Consider the following 15135-nt stretch of genomic DNA (forward strand, 5'->3'; position numbering starts at 1 on the left):
GGGGAGAGGAATCCTGACCCAGCTGAACTTGTGAGAGCACAGATCACCCCTAGTGTCACTGATACGCGAACCACAAACCCCCTCCCCCTGCACACTCTCAGAAAGGAGGCATCCTCAGCAATTTGCAGGCCTTTTGCATGCCTGCTCTCTTGTGCATATCAAGTTTGTTCCTATTACCACCCCACCCTCGTCTCAATTCTCTGGGGCCCAGTTCCTCTGAGTCCTTCCCTAAATGTCCCCTAGTGCACCAAACCCAGGGGCCCTCCTCACATCTCTCTGCCCTCGGGCTGCAGCTTCTGCTCTCCCAAGTCCCTCCAGAGGGTTTCAGAGGTCACCGAAGAGGTGTGTGGCCACACTACTCCCCTCTAGGGGGCCAGGAAAAGGGGTTGCTGGAGGTCAGGTTCTCCTTCCTGAGAACTTCCACATTGACCCCATACTGACCTCAGTGACCAGGGGAAGGAATCCTAAGGGGCTGCACTGGGTCCCAGCTCTAAAGAGAGGAAAGGGGACAAGACCCCCAAAGGAGAGCCCACCTCCTGAGAGGACAGCGGCTGGAGGCCGAGGGGGAGCTCAGGGGCTGGCAGAAACAGAAATAGGGTGCTGAAGCTGGGGAGCCCTGCGAGGGGCTGCGACGGCACCTCCACCTGCCATTGGTTCTCAGGCTCAGGCCAAACGCCAAACCTGCCCAGCAACAGCCCTGAGCAGAGGGAGGGGAGCTTCGGGGAAGTCAGCTGAGTCGGCGCCGCCCAGCTCCGGGCTTCCAGGAATCGCTGGGAGGGCCGCAGCCTCCACCCTGCCCCTCCCTGGGTCTGGGGACTGCGCCTTCGGCCTTCTATACCTACTGGGCGGGCTCGGGTCCCGTTTCCCTGGCCCCCCGCCTCCGTGATTCCCTGCTGACGCCTCTTTAGGCCCGGTGGAGACTCTGGGACTGGGCGTTCCTTGCAGCCCCCTTTCCTCGCTCCCTGCCCTGGGCTGACGTCAATGTCATCCTCCTCCTCCTCCATTCCCTTTTGCCTCCTTCCCCACTCGCTCTCCTCCTAAATGTCCAAATTCTCCCTTCTCAGCCACTTGCAACCCAGAGCAAGCCCGAGCCCCTAAGCAGCGGGGAGATGTCGCCGCCTCGAGCAACTCCGTCGCCCGCCGCGGGGTTCAGGTGTGCTCGGAGGGCAGCAGCCAGCGAGTTCCCCGCCTCCGAGGCCCCGCGTTGCCGGCCGTGCCCGGCGGGGCTGCTCCTGCGGCACCGCCCCTCCCGGCAGCCCGGCTTCCAGGAGACGCGGCCTCAGCTCCGAAGGGCCGGGGTCAGGGAGCCGGCGTGATGGCAAAGGCCTGCCCCCCTCCGGCCGCCTCTAGCAAGTTCTCTACCTTGAGAGAAGGGGGGGTTGGGAGGCGGCCCGGCTGAGCCATCTCTGAGGAATGTGGCTTTGGCAGGACACCCCGTGCTGCCCGCTGCTCCCCGCTCCCCGGCCGGGCTCCTCCTCCTCCAGGGGAGGGTTCGGGGCAGGAAGGAGAAGCCCCAGAGCGTAGGGCGATGCGGAAGGCAGAAAGGGGGACAGAGGCAGGGCCAGGGGAAGGGGAAAAAAGAGCTTCGGCAAGCCAGCTGCCCTCCGCTCAGGCCCTGGTGGAAAGGCGAGACTTCCCGGAGAGATTCGGCCCACCAAAAAGCGCACGGCGCCGCGCGGCCCGGAGGCCCGGCGCCCCACACACCTCGGCTGGGCGCACTGGTGACCTCTAGTGGCCCATGACCAGCCTGCAGGGCCTGGGGCTGGCGGGGTTCCTCTGGTCCAAACTCTCCTCCTGGGCTCTGATGCAGTTCCCCTGCCCCCTACCTTCTGCCTTCATACTGCTGAGGGGCCCGCAGCCCGACAAGGAAGAGCCCGTTTCTCATTTGTCATAACCATCTTTAATAAAAAATAAATTAGTTCTGGGTGGGAACCATTTCAGGAGGCAGGGCGTGGGGCTTGGGCCTGGGGTCTCATGCTCACATTTCTCTTTTCCAGCCTCTGCCCAGCTGGGCCTTGCTCTGGAGAGGCAGTCTCTCTGCTCCTGCCTTCCCAGGTAAGGCAGGATTGGCAGTGGCTGACCCCAGCCCTAGCTAAGCAGGCAGGCAGGGGCAGGGATACTAGGCAAACGAGAAGGGGTCAGAGACTCAGGGCGGTTTAGAAGATGAAGCCTGAACATGAGCAGTGAGGCTTCCAGCACAAAACTGGAGTTGGTGGGAGACCACCCTCTAAGCAGCCCGGATTAGCGAGGAACTGCAAACTTGCTTTCCTCTCTGCCTAGGAGTCTCAGGGAAACAGGCCTTGTCCTCCTCAGTCTGTGTAACTTCTTTTTGAAAAATGATACACGTTTGAGCACACACACATCCACGCAGTCCCAGATGCACACCTGGGGCGTTTGTGCACACCCATCACACCACCACACAGGCCCGACCACAGCCCTGAAAGCCGCTGTCACCTCGCCACCCCCATCACCTGGAGGACATTCCTGCTGAGACTGGGACAGGCTGGAGAGCCAGGGGGTTCAGAGTGGGCCAATCAATGGGTGACCGATGGTGGCATAGAAAACCATGAGGGTGCCCCGGACCCCTTTCAGGAGGGCTCTTGGGGAGACCGCTCCTGGACATGTGCGCAAGAGCGGCAACAGGTGGCTGTGTAGTAGGGGTAGACGCAGAGCCGGGCCTGGACCACCAGGGGGCATTGTGGAGAGCTGTCCTTGCATTGATCATCTGGGGACAGAGGAGGCCAGTGGGAACAAGCCTGTCACCAGGACCCACCCGTCTGGAGGTGTGCTGCCCATTCCCAGTGGTCCTGTCTCATCTCCTCCCGTACTTCAGCTAATCCACTCTATTGGGGGTTGGGGAGAGGGGTCTCTTTACCAGGGCGCTGGCTGCAGGGTTGGCTGTTACAGGAGCGCTTCCTGGAGGGCCTCTGGTGAGGAGGACATCGGGTGCTGAGGGTCTGGTTGGCGCTCAGGCACTGGACCTCCCGCGTCTGCAGTCCCCCCTGGCAGGAGCGAGAACACTGGGGCGACCCCGGCTGTCCTATCAGACTTTTGCCAGGCCCGGGATGCTCCTTAAACCCCGGCTGGCACTTCCCTCCCCAAAAGCTGGTGGTTGGGACCCTTATAGGACATTGTGAAATCCCAGATGGAGAGGGCCCATTTGTCCTCCAAGTCGACAAGAAATGGGACAATGGTAAAGCTTGGCTCTTATCATGGGACACAGAGAGACCTGTAGGGGTACAGCGAACGGAGCACCCTTCCGCTGGGGGCCCAGGCTGAGCAGGGCAGGGCAGGGCAGCCCAGCACTCACCGGGCTCCAGGGTGTGGAAAACCATCGGTCCTGGCAGGCCTGCCCTTGACAGGGCTGCAGGGAAGGGGGCCTGGGCAGGTGGGAACAGTTGTTCAGAGAAGTCACGTTGAACTCCGTCCCCAGTTTGGACACACAGATGATGTCTCTCCGCTGTGTGCCGGAGCCACATTCCGAGGAGCACTGGGTGGGGGAGGGCAGGGTAATGAGGGGAGGACAGGCACCCCAAGTGCCCACGGGGAATCCCCTCAGGACTGGCACCCCCTTCCTGCCCTCAGCAGACGCTCAGCTCACCTCACCCCAGGGCCCTGTGTACCAGCGCCACGTCCTCTCACAGGGCCCCAGGCTGCAGGCGCGCATGTCAGGGGGGCGGCTTCCTGGTGGACAGCTCTGCTCAGTTCCTGCTCCTGCTTCACCCTGGCCCACCCCGTGGGCTGCCCCGTTCCCGAGGCAGACCACAGAGCGCCTCTGGATTCCCGTCCCACACTCGGCTGAGCACTGCGGAGCAGGAGAGGTCTGTGTGAGGGTCCTGCTGTGACTGGCACAGGGGACAGGACGGGGGCCGGGGGGGACACATCCTGGGTCTGAATCTGGGTAGTAGGGAACGTCCCTGGGTACCGGGCCTGTCGGGGAGTCCTAGCCAGGCCCCTCGTGTAAGTTGGAGCTGTGCTGGAAAGGCTGAGGGTGTCCTGGGCGTGGTCACCCAGGACGCAAGACATGGCTAGGGGGTTAGGGGCTCACCTTGGAGCTCCAGTCGCTGTGGAACCAGGCCGTGGTACAGGGCCCCATGTCACAGGCCTCTCTGCTGGGGGGCTGTGGGGGGCCTGACGCACACTCCTGCTTGCTCACTTCATCACCGGTGTTCCCCACACAGCGAACCTGCCGGCTTCTCTGGCCCCGGCCGCAGCGCACGGAGCACTGAGGGGGCGAGGGGAATCCGGGGAGCTGGGCTTCTCAGGGCTTCTCATCCAGCCTCCAGCTCTAGGGCTTCAGAACCCGGCTCTGGCTTCCATCCCCAGCCCAGCAGTCCCATGGCTTCGTGGGCTGAGGAGGAGTCTGAGCCCCGGGGCCCTGGGCCCCCAATCCCTGGTTCAGTCCCTTATCTGACTTCTATCTCGGGGTTCCATAGGAAGCCCTGTTTGTAAATAGCTTCCGCTGATGAATAAGTAGTCGGAAAGCCTCTGCTATGCTCCCCGGTACCCATTCCCCTCCCAGCCCCTTCCTGCCCGGCACACTGACCTGGCTCCAGGGAGAGCCAACTTCCCAATGGCCACAGAGGCGCAGCTGGCAAGACTGGGTGATGTTGGGCCGGGGAAGATGTCCACAGCGCTCTGGGGGCACCGAGGAGCCACCCCCCCCAAACTCCTGCCGGCACTGGAGCTGGCGGTGCTGGGTGCCAGGGCCACAGGAGCGGCTGCAGGATGTCCACTCGCCAGCCTCCCAGCTGCGGGCACCGGCAGGGCAGGGAAGAGGAGAAGACAGATGAGACGCGTGGGGCTGCCCTGGCAGGGGAGACGAACACATGCCAGACGTGTGGGGCCTCGGAAGAGAGTGGGCACGTTTGGCGTTTGGAGTCTGGGTTCCTGTGGGGGCTCAGGCTGCTGTGGCTTTCTTGCTGCCTACGGAACGTCTGCCTTTCTAATCTAATGTTGTCTCTCTGCAGCCAGGAGATGTCACATTGAGTGCAGAGTTCAGGTAAGATTGCAGGGACAACCGCTGTGTTTCCAGTACCCTAACCCTCCCCGTGGGCCATACTCACTATGAGGGGCACGGGGGGCCGTGGCAAGGTTCAGGGGAGGCTGGGGGCCTGGCACCCATGGTGCAGCTGCGTTCATCCAGTTCCTCTCCCGACTCACGGGAGATGCAGAGGAAGATGGGGCGCCAGACACCTGCGTGTGTGAGAAGGCAGCCGGGGTGGCAGGAGACTTAGTGGCGTCCCAGACGCAGGGGTGGGCATGGCCCCACAATCCAGGATGTGGGATCAGGAGTGTCAGGTGGGGGTTTGGCTGAGGTTCGGGAAAAGCACTTCGAGGTCTCACCTTTCCCGCAGGACGCTGAGCACGCGGAGTATCCCACTCGTTTCCAGTATGCAGCTGGAGCCCCCAGGGGTGTCCTGGGATGGGGCGGGGCGGGCATCTGGGGTATCCGCACCTGACGCTGAAGGGTTCCTGGGGTACGGGCTGGGCGGGGCACTGGAGCTAGTGGGGGCTCCACCCTCAGAATCTCTGCAGGGGAGCAGGAGAATCAGATGCCACCCCACCTCCCCGGACCCTCTGCCTCCTCCTTCCAGGTGCAGGGGTCAGTCTTACCAGGCTGAAGCTGGGGCACAGGGGGCTCTGGGGTGGGATTTTCAAGGACTGGAGGAGGTGAAGAGATGACATACTGATAAAAAACGCCTGGGTTTTCCTCCTGAAAGATCATCTGAGAAGAGAACAGATGAATGTTTGGGGATGGCCAGAGGGGGGTGCCAGCAGCTCTCTCTCCCATCTTGACACCCACAGCTCTGCCCTTAGAGGGAATGGCCTCCCTCCCCAGCATCCAGCTGTCCCCGGCCCCAGGCTCACATAGACATCCACAGGCTGGGTGGTGGGGCCTTCAGCCGACAGACTCTCCCCTTTGCCCTCCTCCCGTGGAGGACGGTTATATTGAAAGACAGTCCCCCCGGCCCTGTAGGACCCAGGGGGATCCACGGCCCAGTTCCCATTGATGATGGACTGGCCCCCCGGGCCACGAAGTGCTGTGGGTCAGAGGTGAGAGATTAGGAAATTCCTGGGTGGTAATACCTTCCTCTCCCCCTGCAGCCTGAGCCTATAGAAGCTCCCAACAGAACCTAAGGTCTCCCCGAGCCCTCTTAGCTTCCTCGCTCCTTCCATGAGGAAGGGGCAGGGCCCTGGACTTCTCCATTTGGCTTGCTCGCTGTGCTGAGTGGGGGTACAGAGGGCAGAACAGAGACGGGAGTGGAGGGGAGGCAGCTGGGTGCTCACCCAAGTAGTTGGAACTGGGCCGGAGCTGGGCAATCTGGAGCCGTGAGGCTCCTGCTGGAATCCACAGTATCTTCTGATAGCCCAGGGGGCCCCCTCGGTCAGTGAGGTTCCCCGAAACAAGGCGACAGGTAGAATCATCACCCCCACAGACTCCACAGCCATCAGGACGCCTGCCAGAGCCAAGGATTCCATCACAGCCGGGGCTCTGGAGAGAGTGAGGTGAGGCAGCGGCCACAGAAAGCCAGACACCACCTCAGCCCACCCTGGGCCCCTTGGGAGAGCTCACTACCCTGCTCTTTGTGCCACAGTGAGAGCACAAAAACAGCCCCACTGTCCCCAGCCAGACCCAGGGACGTGGACAGGTGCCTGATCAGATCCTTCTGGCTCTGTTCAGCCCAGCTTGGCAGGTGAGAATTCTCCCTTAGTGATCTCAGTCTGGTGTTCTGTTGCTGGATTGATGAATGAGACTGTGAAAATATGTGTGTGTACATGCGGATGCATATGGGGGTGTGTGCATTTGTGTGTGCATCTGCATGTGTCTACATATGTGTGTGTCTGTGTGCATATGCATTTGTAGCTGTGTGTACATATGTGTGTGTGCATGTGTGTATGCATATATGTTTGTGTGTGGGCCTAAGTATGTATCTGCGTGTGCACATCTGTGTGCATATGTGTATCTGTGTGTGCATATGTGTATCTGTGTGTGCATATGTGTGTGTGCATGTCTGTGCATATGCATGAGTATCTCCGTGTATGTGCATATGTGTGTGTCTGTGCATATGCATGTGTGCATGTCTGTGCATATGCATGTGTATCAGTGTGTGTGTGTGCACTTCTGTGTGCATGTGTATCCGTGTCTGTGCATGTGTGTGCATATGCATGTGTGCATGTCCATGTGCATATGTGTATCTGTCTGCATGTGCATGTGTGCATGTCTGTCATATGCATATGTGTGCATGTCTGTGCATATGTGGGTGTATATGTGTGCATGTCTGCATATGTGCGTGTATCTGTGTGTGCATGTGCGTGTGTGCATGTCTGCATATGCATGTGTATATGTGTGTGCATATGCGTGTGTGCATGTCTGTGTGCATATGTGGGTGCATCTGTCTGCATGCATGTGCATGTGTGCATGTCTGCATATGCATGTGTATCTGTGTGTGTGCATATGCGTATGTGTGCATGTCTGTGTGCATATGTGGGTGTATCTGTGTCTGTGTGCATGTCCGTGTGTGCATGTCTGCATATGCATGTGTATCTGTGTGTGTGCATATGTGTGTGTGCATGTCTGTGTGCATATGTGGGTGTATCTGTGTGCGTGTGTGTGCATCTGTTCATATGCATGTGTATCTGTGTGCATATGCGTGTGTGTCATGTCTGTGCATATCTGGGTGTATCTGTGTGTGCATGTGCCTGTGTGCATGTCTGTATATGCATGTGTATGTGTATGCATATGTGTGTGTGCATGTCTGCATATGTGCGCGCATATGTGGGTGTATCTGCGTCTGTATGCATATGCATGTGTGCATGTCTTTATATGCATGTGTATCTGTGTGTGCATATGCATGTGTGTGCATGTCTGCGCACATGTGCATGTATGTGTCTGCATGTGTGTGCATGTCTGTGCATATGCATGTGTATCTGTGCATGTGTGTGCATGTCTGCAAATATGCGTGTATCTGTGTCTATGTGCATGTGCGTCTATGTATATGCATGTGTATCTGCGTGTGCATGTGTGCATGTCTGTGTATATGCATGTGTATCTGTGTGTGCATGTGTGTGTGCATATGTGGGTGTATCTGTGTGCTTATGTGTGCATGTCTGTGCATATGCATGTGTATCTCTGTGTGTGCACCTATGCATGTGTGTGTCTGTGTGCATGCACACACACTCTGTCTTCCCTCACCAGACAGCGTCCGGCCACACAGATGTCAGGGGCCCCAGGCTGACACAGGGTCCCATCCTGGACCTTTTCGGTGTGACGGACATAGAAGCGGAAGCCACGGGGCCGGCAGTTCAGTTCACAGCGCTGGGAGCCCTGGACTAAGGGACAGGGTAGAAGGGTGGTTAGTGGGCTCCCTGGTGGGAGGTTAGCTGAGAGAGGCTCCGGGAGGCGCCCTGAGGTTGCCAGGTCACTGTGGATGGAGGGAATGTGACAACCGCACAAGCTGAGAAGGTGGTCAGGTCAGTCGAGGCCATCAAGGGGGCTCTGAACTGAGAGAAGCATCCCTGACGCCCATGATTCTGTGTGTTCAGAGCTCATGAGCACTTTTGGTGCCAAATTAACACAGGCCTGCCAGGTGCTGTGGCTCACACCTGTCATCACAGCACTTTGGGAGGCTGAGCTGAGTGGGTCACAATGTCAGGAGTTCAAGACCAGCCTGGGTAATATGGTGAAACCTGTCTCTACCAAAAAAAAAAATACAAAGATTAGCTGGGCGTGGTGGCACACACCTGTAGGCCCAGCTACTCAGGAGGCTGAGGCAGAAGAATCCCTTGAACCTGGGAGGCTGTGGTTGCAGTGAGCCAAGATTGCACCACTGCACCCCAGCCTGGGCAAGAGAGGGAGACACAGTCAAAAAAAAGAACACAGGCCACAGATGAAATGGATGATGGATGGTAACCCAGGAGCAAGTGATAAGATAGCGCCCAGGATGCGCAGCGCACCCCCACCCGGCTATCTCGGCTGGCGGGATCTCTCCCACCACAGCCCCCCTGTGTCACAGCCACCCAACTTCCGGTGATGGAGTCAGACAAAGTATGCCTCCCACACCTCTTCCTCCCAGCCCAAACCCTCTGCAGACCACTCGCCACCTGTGCTGTCTCCTGACCCAGCCCCAGTGAGAAGAAAGAAGGCACGGCCCGCAGGGGAAGCAGAGGGCCTGGAAGTAAGCAGGGGTCTCCTCTCCCCTCATCCCTAATCCCAAGCCACCACTGCCCAGGGTGGGCAGGAAACCTCACCTTCAGTGAAGGGCTCCCACTGGTACAGCTGGCCCATGAATTCCTGGGAGTCAAAGGCCGCGCACTGCAGGGCCCGGGGGTCTGGCTGCTCGGGGGGGCAGGGCTGCGGTGGGGGGTACAAAGGAGTCAGAGCTGGGGAGCAAAATGGGAGTAGGGTCAGGGCTGACCCTGGGGAGCAGGCAGGAGGCTCAGGCCAGTGGAAGAGCTCCAAGGCCCCTGCCCTGATGTGGTCAGACGCCAAGGCCCTTCTCCCTCAGGCGCCCAGCAGGCAAGCTGAGGATCCAGCTTCAGGGTGGGGAGGCCCACACTGGAGGCTGAGGTGGGGAAGAGGAGGTCCAGGGAGGCTCACCGCTTGGCTGCAGGCTCTCAGCTGCTCACTCTCACCAGAACATCTTGGAATAGTGCTACTGGGAGCAAAGAGGCTCCAGAGGGAGCTGGCGTGGGGGCCATTGGTCAGCAGGGGCAGCCAGCCGTCCCAGTGCCGAGGGTCAGGCTCCAGGTGAGGCCCGTGAGGAGTCCCCGCTGTTCTCCAAGGCCCTTGGCCCTGCTGGCCTCGGCCCCGAGGGACTGAAGGGAAAGGATCAGGGCGTCTCCCTGCTACCTGGGGACTGGCCCAACCCTGGGAACTTGGCCTTTGGGGCTGAAGGGATGCATGGAAGAAGCTACTGTCTCCTAAGGAGCGGGTGGGTGAGGGTGGCTCTGTGCCAGAGGCCTGGGCTCTGGGGTGGTGCCGTGGCAGGGCGGGCCTGGTTCCGGGGGGCTCCTCTGTCTCAGCAGTTTCAGGGCTTAGAGGTTCTGCTGGGGGGGATGGGGTGTGGGCAGACAGTCCTGGGAGAGGGAGCTCAGTCTGGGGGTTGCCGTTTGTGAAGAATGATGCTGCTCTTGGAGTCGGGGATGGAAGGGGCTCTTCCCCTCTGGAAGAGACCAGGTTCAGCTCAGATCTGGGTGGCCTCCGGGGATGCCTGCGGTTCCGGTGCAGTGGCAATGCAAAGGGCACTCTCCCATAACCGAACATTCCTGGCTTGATGGGGTCTCGAAGCCGGGACCTGAGAAGGTGTTTCAGATGTGGGGGCACAGCTCTGACCACTTCTGACCCTTGTCCCCACTTCACTTCCTGGCACCAAAGACAAGCCCTCGGAAGCAACCTGTGCACCCCTTTCCTTCATATCACACACCCACCTTGCCCAAGGCCCACCTCTTCCACCCACGCCTCACCTCCTGGCCCCTCCAAGCTCCTGGGTCTCTTCTCTCCCTAGGTGGGAAGCGGGACCTCGAATTGGGCCACCCCTTCCCCGAGACTGTGGCCTGTACAAGGGGAGGGTTTCTGGAGAAGCCTGGGGTCTGGGACCCTGGCCCCGGGGGAGGAGGGCTTCTGGATGTCTTGGGGGCCGGGGAGGGAGGGGCAGGCTTGGGCGGAGCTGTGCTGTAGGCAGCTGACAGGTCCTGGTCCGGCGCTGCACCCCCACCCCGCAGGGCTGGGAGCAAGATGCCCACTGGACCCAAGGTCCCCAGACACCTTCGGGGCCCTGGCCCTCCTCTGTGGGTGTCTGAAGCAAGTGTCCGGACAACATCTATGCAGAGAAAAAGGTCAGACAGAATGGGAAGGATTAGAGGGAACTGTCCAGATCTGTCCTCCAACTAGAGCAAGGCTGAGGCTCATGGAGTCGCTACCAGTCCAAGGTCACATTCAGGAGCAGAGGATGAGAATTCAGCCTCTTGATGTCGTGAGGCAAGGAAGTGGGGAGTTGGCAGGGGAGGCAGGTGGGCTATGGGCAATGGAGGCGTGGCCTGGGAGGTGTGGTGGGAGCCCAGGGGGAGATGAAAGGGCGGCAGGCAGGCTGCAGCTGCTCACTTGTCCAGAGCTCACCTCCTGATCCAGGCAGAGCTGAGGCAGGGATAGAAGCAGCAGCAGACACAGCCGGGGCCTGCAAACCAAAGACCAGGGGAAGGGCGGCAGACTGGAGCCAGAGGGGGTGTTGCGACACCGCCCCCCGCCCCCGGCAGGCTCCCCACATCCTGACTACCAACTTCTCAGAAAGCAGAAGTTACTCATCACTTCCCCTGCCCCTCCCAGTGGTCCCCTTTCCCTCACTTCCAGGGACAGGGAGAGCCGTCCCAGCTCCCCCTGCACCCCCTTCTCTCACCTGCCTGCCCAGTTCTCCATCGCTCCTCCCTCTGCTGCCCCAGGGCAGGGAGGAGCAGAGTGGTCACAAACACTACACAGGCATCTGGGCGTGGAGGGTGCTCTCTGCAGGGACAGAAGCCTGGCGGTTACCTCTCCAGTGTCCAGAGAGGATGGAGGAGGGGCTGAGACTTGCCCATCCCTTTATGAGCCTCAGCATGGGAACAGGGAGGATGGCTGCCTTTTCCATCTGTAGAGGCTACATGGTTGGGAGCTGACCTCAGCCTTCCAATTAAGGCCCAGTCCCCACCCCTGGGCCCTGTAGGGGGTTCTTAGCTCCTCCCCAAGTCCTACCTAGGGACTGTTTCTAGGCTGGCTCAGGCACACACAAAAGGCATTTTTGGCTGGGCGTGGTGGCTCACGCCCGTAATCCTACCACTCTGGGAGGCCGAGGTGGGTGGATCACCTGAGGTCAGGAGTTCAAGACCAGCCTGGCCATCATGGTGAAACCCCATTTTGAGGGGGAAAAAAAAAAAAAAAGTTTTTTTTTTTTTTTTTTTTTTTTTTTTGGGATGGAGATCTCACTCCGTCACCCAGGCCGGAGTGCAGTGGTGCCATCAAAGCTCATTGCAGCCTCAAACTCACAGGCTCTCCTTCCTTCTCAGTCCTGAGTAGATGGGACTGCAGGCGTGCTCCACCAATGTCCAGCTAATTTTTGTATTTTTTGGTGGAGACAGAATCAGCTAAATTGCACAAGCTGGTCTTGAACTCCTGGCCTCAAGCGCAAAGTGCTGGATGACAGGTGTGAGTTACCGCGCCTCGCTAGAGGGCTCCTTCTAAAATGGTTGTCATTGGTTCCCACTCCTGCCCTCCCAGAGATACCTAGAAAGCAGAGGAGGAAGGCCCCACTGAGGATGTGCAGACCCTCTCTAAGGAACCACCAGAAGCCCCTTCCTTAGTTCTTCCAGAATCAGGACCTGCCCCAGCCACCTCTGTGTCCTGCTTGTCTCCTGCTTTCTCTTCCCTCCTTAGATAAGCTCCTTACGGAAAGCACAGCTCAGATGCTTTTTGGCCAAGAGATAAGTTAAGTGGACTGATGGTTTAATCTCTAGAGAAGAAGCCGGCGATGGGACACCCCCCGGGTGCCAGCATCCGGCGTTGGTTCAGTGAGGGCTTGCTTCCTGTGCAGCTCCACAGGCTGGGGAACCAGGAGGGACAGGAGCAGCCTTGCGCCACAGGCCTCACGCTCCGAAGAGCCGGGAAGTCCTTCTGAAGTCCAGCTTTGAACACTGGAGAAGTGAGACTTGGAACCCTCCCCAGCCACAAAGCCTGACTCTCCTTGCCCCCTTCTCACTTTGAGTCCTTCCCACCCCGCTCCTCATCCCACTCTTAGTTCTGCTTTCCAGGAAAAAAAAAAACCTGTTTCTGTTGGATCTGAAAGGCACCCGGGAGAGGAATCCAGGGAGCCCTCACGTTGCTGAGGTGGGCCAGCTCTGGGGTGGAAAATGACCAAGAGAAGGGTAGGAATGTGCCTGGGAGCATTCGCTTAGCCCCAGTGCCCTCCCTGAGACCCAGGGCTTGGCATTTGAGGGAGGGGTCAGAGTGGCTGAGCCAGTGCCGCCTAATGGCTTGGGGTTGGGAAGGGGGTTGCTGATGACCACTCCTTCCCCTGGCTGGGCTGGCCACTGAGGTCAGCGTCTCCACCCTGACTGAATGGGGGAGGCCAGGGTCTCCAGAGAAGGGCCCATGTTCCACCCAAGTCTTCAGCCTCTGCCTGTTACTCCAGCTGAGGGAAGAAGAAATGGGGTGATTTCACTGCCTGCCCCTTCTCTGATGCCAACCCCTCTCCATGCCCTCTCTGCCTCTGCTTCTCTCTGCCACCCAGATTCCTTCTCGCCGCCCCTCTCCACGGGTCTACCCAGTACACATAATCCCGTCCCGAGCTGGGTTTGGCTTTGGCAGTTCCCTGGAGAAGTGAGGGGTGGGGGTGACGTGAGCTCCCGGGGCCGGGGCCAGGCCTGGCTCCCTCTCTGGAAAAGTCCCACTCCACCCTCCCCTGCGCACGCAGCAGGGGCCCATGCCCCCTCCTCTGCAGAAACAGACACACATTTGTGCTTCTGACCCCTTTCCATGTCCCTCATCTGTTGTCACTCCTGGCCCAGGACAAGGACAGGAGAGGTCAGAGGTGGTCGCTCTGGTGCCAGGCTAGATCCTGGTCTGGACAAACGCTGGCTCCGTCTGGCCACACCTCCCCACACTACCCAGTGAAGACCAAGGAACAAGACCTGTTGAGGGCTCACCCCTTTACCCCGAGGGTTCCCCTCTGTGACATGGGGCACTTCTGGAGAAGGGTTGGACCCTGTGCTTCTGTCTGAGCGCCTCAGTTCCCCGGTCCTCACACAGCCCTCCACTCCTGGGTCCAGGAGGCCACGCCAAGAACTTTCTTTTCTGTCAGCCTCTTCTGCCATCAGGCTGAGCTGCATCAAGGGCACCCACCTGCGTCCCTCACGGTGACCCTGTTCCTCCAACTCCAGGAGTGCAGCGCAGGGCACACCCTCCAGAGCACCGTCCTAGGGGGAGGGCGGGAGGCTCCAGGCGTGCGTAGAGGTCGTGGGTCTGTTTTCCAACTTTACTATGTGACTTAGGGGAAATTTTCGCTTACTCCCCGCACTTGTGATGGGGCCAGAGTTCCACGAGATCAGACCCCCTCCCCAGGAATTCGACCCCAGGGGCTGGAAGATGTCCGAGGCCACCGGAGCGGGGGCCGGGGTCGTGGCAGGGGCGCGACCGCACAGCGCAGGGAGAAGGGGTGACGCGGGCGCGCGGGGCCATTGGTGTAACGGGACCCGGGGAAGGGGCGGCCGGGGCCGGGGTCCCGGGGAGGTCTCTACCTGCTCTGCGCACCCCCGGCGGCCTGTTAACCCTTCTGCGCCCGGGCGCTCTCTCTCCCGGCAGCCTCGCTCCGCGGCGGCCACTGCGGCCCCTGAGCCGCGCTCCGGGCACCGCCGCCTCGGCCGCGACTCCGCCCCCTCGCCCGCCCCCGCCCCGCCCGCCACGCGCCCCGGCCCGCGCCCCTCGGCGGCCCCGGGGTGTGGACAGTCGGCTCCGCGGTCCGGCTCGCCAGGGCCACCCACCCCGGGCTGCGCGCCGCGCGCCCCCCGACGGCTGAGGTGGGGAGAAGCCCAGGCGGGCCGGGCCGGGCCGGGGTCGGAGGCGGCCGTCGCTCCCGGGCGCTGTCTTCGCGCCCGGCTGGAACTCTGGACTTCAGCAGCCCGGGCCTCCGGGAGGCTCGGGTGGGCGGTGCGAGCGCGGCGCGGAACAGCCGGGCAGCCTCCAGGGGCGCCAGGAGCCGGGCGGCCTGGGAGAGCCGTGGGTCCGGGAGGGCCGCGCCCTGGACGGGGGTGTCCGCGGCCCCCGACCCGCGTGGGTGCAGGCTCTCTCCTCCACGCGGCGTCCCTGCGAGCTCAGGCACTCCTGCCTCTCCCGTGCTGCGCAGTGAACCCTGTGGTTCGGACTGCTGCGACCTCTGGGAGCTTCGGTTTTTCCCTCAGGAAAGTTTTACCCTCGGGACTTAGCGGAAGGACAGCGTGCTGACTTCTGAGTCAGCCCCAGCACTTGCCAGCTCTGTGGGCTTCGATGAATACTTCCACCTCTGCGTGGTGCCGTTTGCTCATCTGCAAAATGGGACTAATCTAATATATATGATGGGCTTGGAGATGTCTCTATCCATTTACATCTGGAAGAATGCACTCCAAACTCAG

The 15135-nt window shown here is 60.4% G+C and overlaps 1 protein-coding gene and 1 pseudogene across 1 annotated transcript; both read right to left on the reverse strand.

The window, feature by feature from the left end:
* Positions 1-1877: 1877 nt before the first annotated feature.
* Positions 1878-14387, reverse strand: ADAMTSL4 (ADAMTS like 4). The gene is made up of 18 exons (XM_032267534.1): positions 14266-14387; positions 11397-11500; positions 11120-11177; positions 10468-10823; positions 9602-10298; positions 9253-9355; positions 8198-8334; positions 6292-6496; positions 5872-6044; positions 5617-5728; positions 5347-5532; positions 5067-5196; positions 4547-4751; positions 4049-4225; positions 3602-3805; positions 3311-3490; positions 2876-3020; positions 1878-2725 (listed from the first exon to the last, which is right to left on the reverse strand). Exons 2-18 carry the CDS (start codon positions 11414-11416, stop codon positions 2589-2591), a joined length of 3225 nt encoding a protein of 1074 aa, XP_032123425.1. The 5' UTR covers positions 11417-11500; positions 14266-14387; the 3' UTR covers positions 1878-2588.
* Positions 12088-14219, reverse strand: LOC116542537 (annotated as a pseudogene).
* Positions 14388-15135: the final 748 nt, after the last annotated feature.

Source organism: Sapajus apella, unplaced genomic scaffold (genome assembly GCF_009761245.1).
Source record: "Sapajus apella isolate SASKATOON/1434 unplaced genomic scaffold, GSC_monkey_1.0 scaffold169, whole genome shotgun sequence".
Classification (NCBI taxonomy): domain Eukaryota; kingdom Metazoa; phylum Chordata; class Mammalia; order Primates; family Cebidae; genus Sapajus; species Sapajus apella.

Bases quoted from the DNA above. Each gene is read 5' to 3' on its own strand.
- ADAMTSL4 (XM_032267534.1), bottom strand. From the start codon at position 11,416: ATGGAGAACTGGGCAGGCAG. The intron at 6,045-6,291 runs GTGAGCACCCAG...TCTGACCCACAG, and splicing joins GCCCAGTTCCAACTACTTGG to CACTTCGTGGCCCGGGGGGC. The intron at 5,197-5,346 runs GTGAGACCTCGA...TCACACACGCAG, and splicing joins CTCAGCGTCCTGCGGGAAAG to GTGTCTGGCGCCCCATCTTC.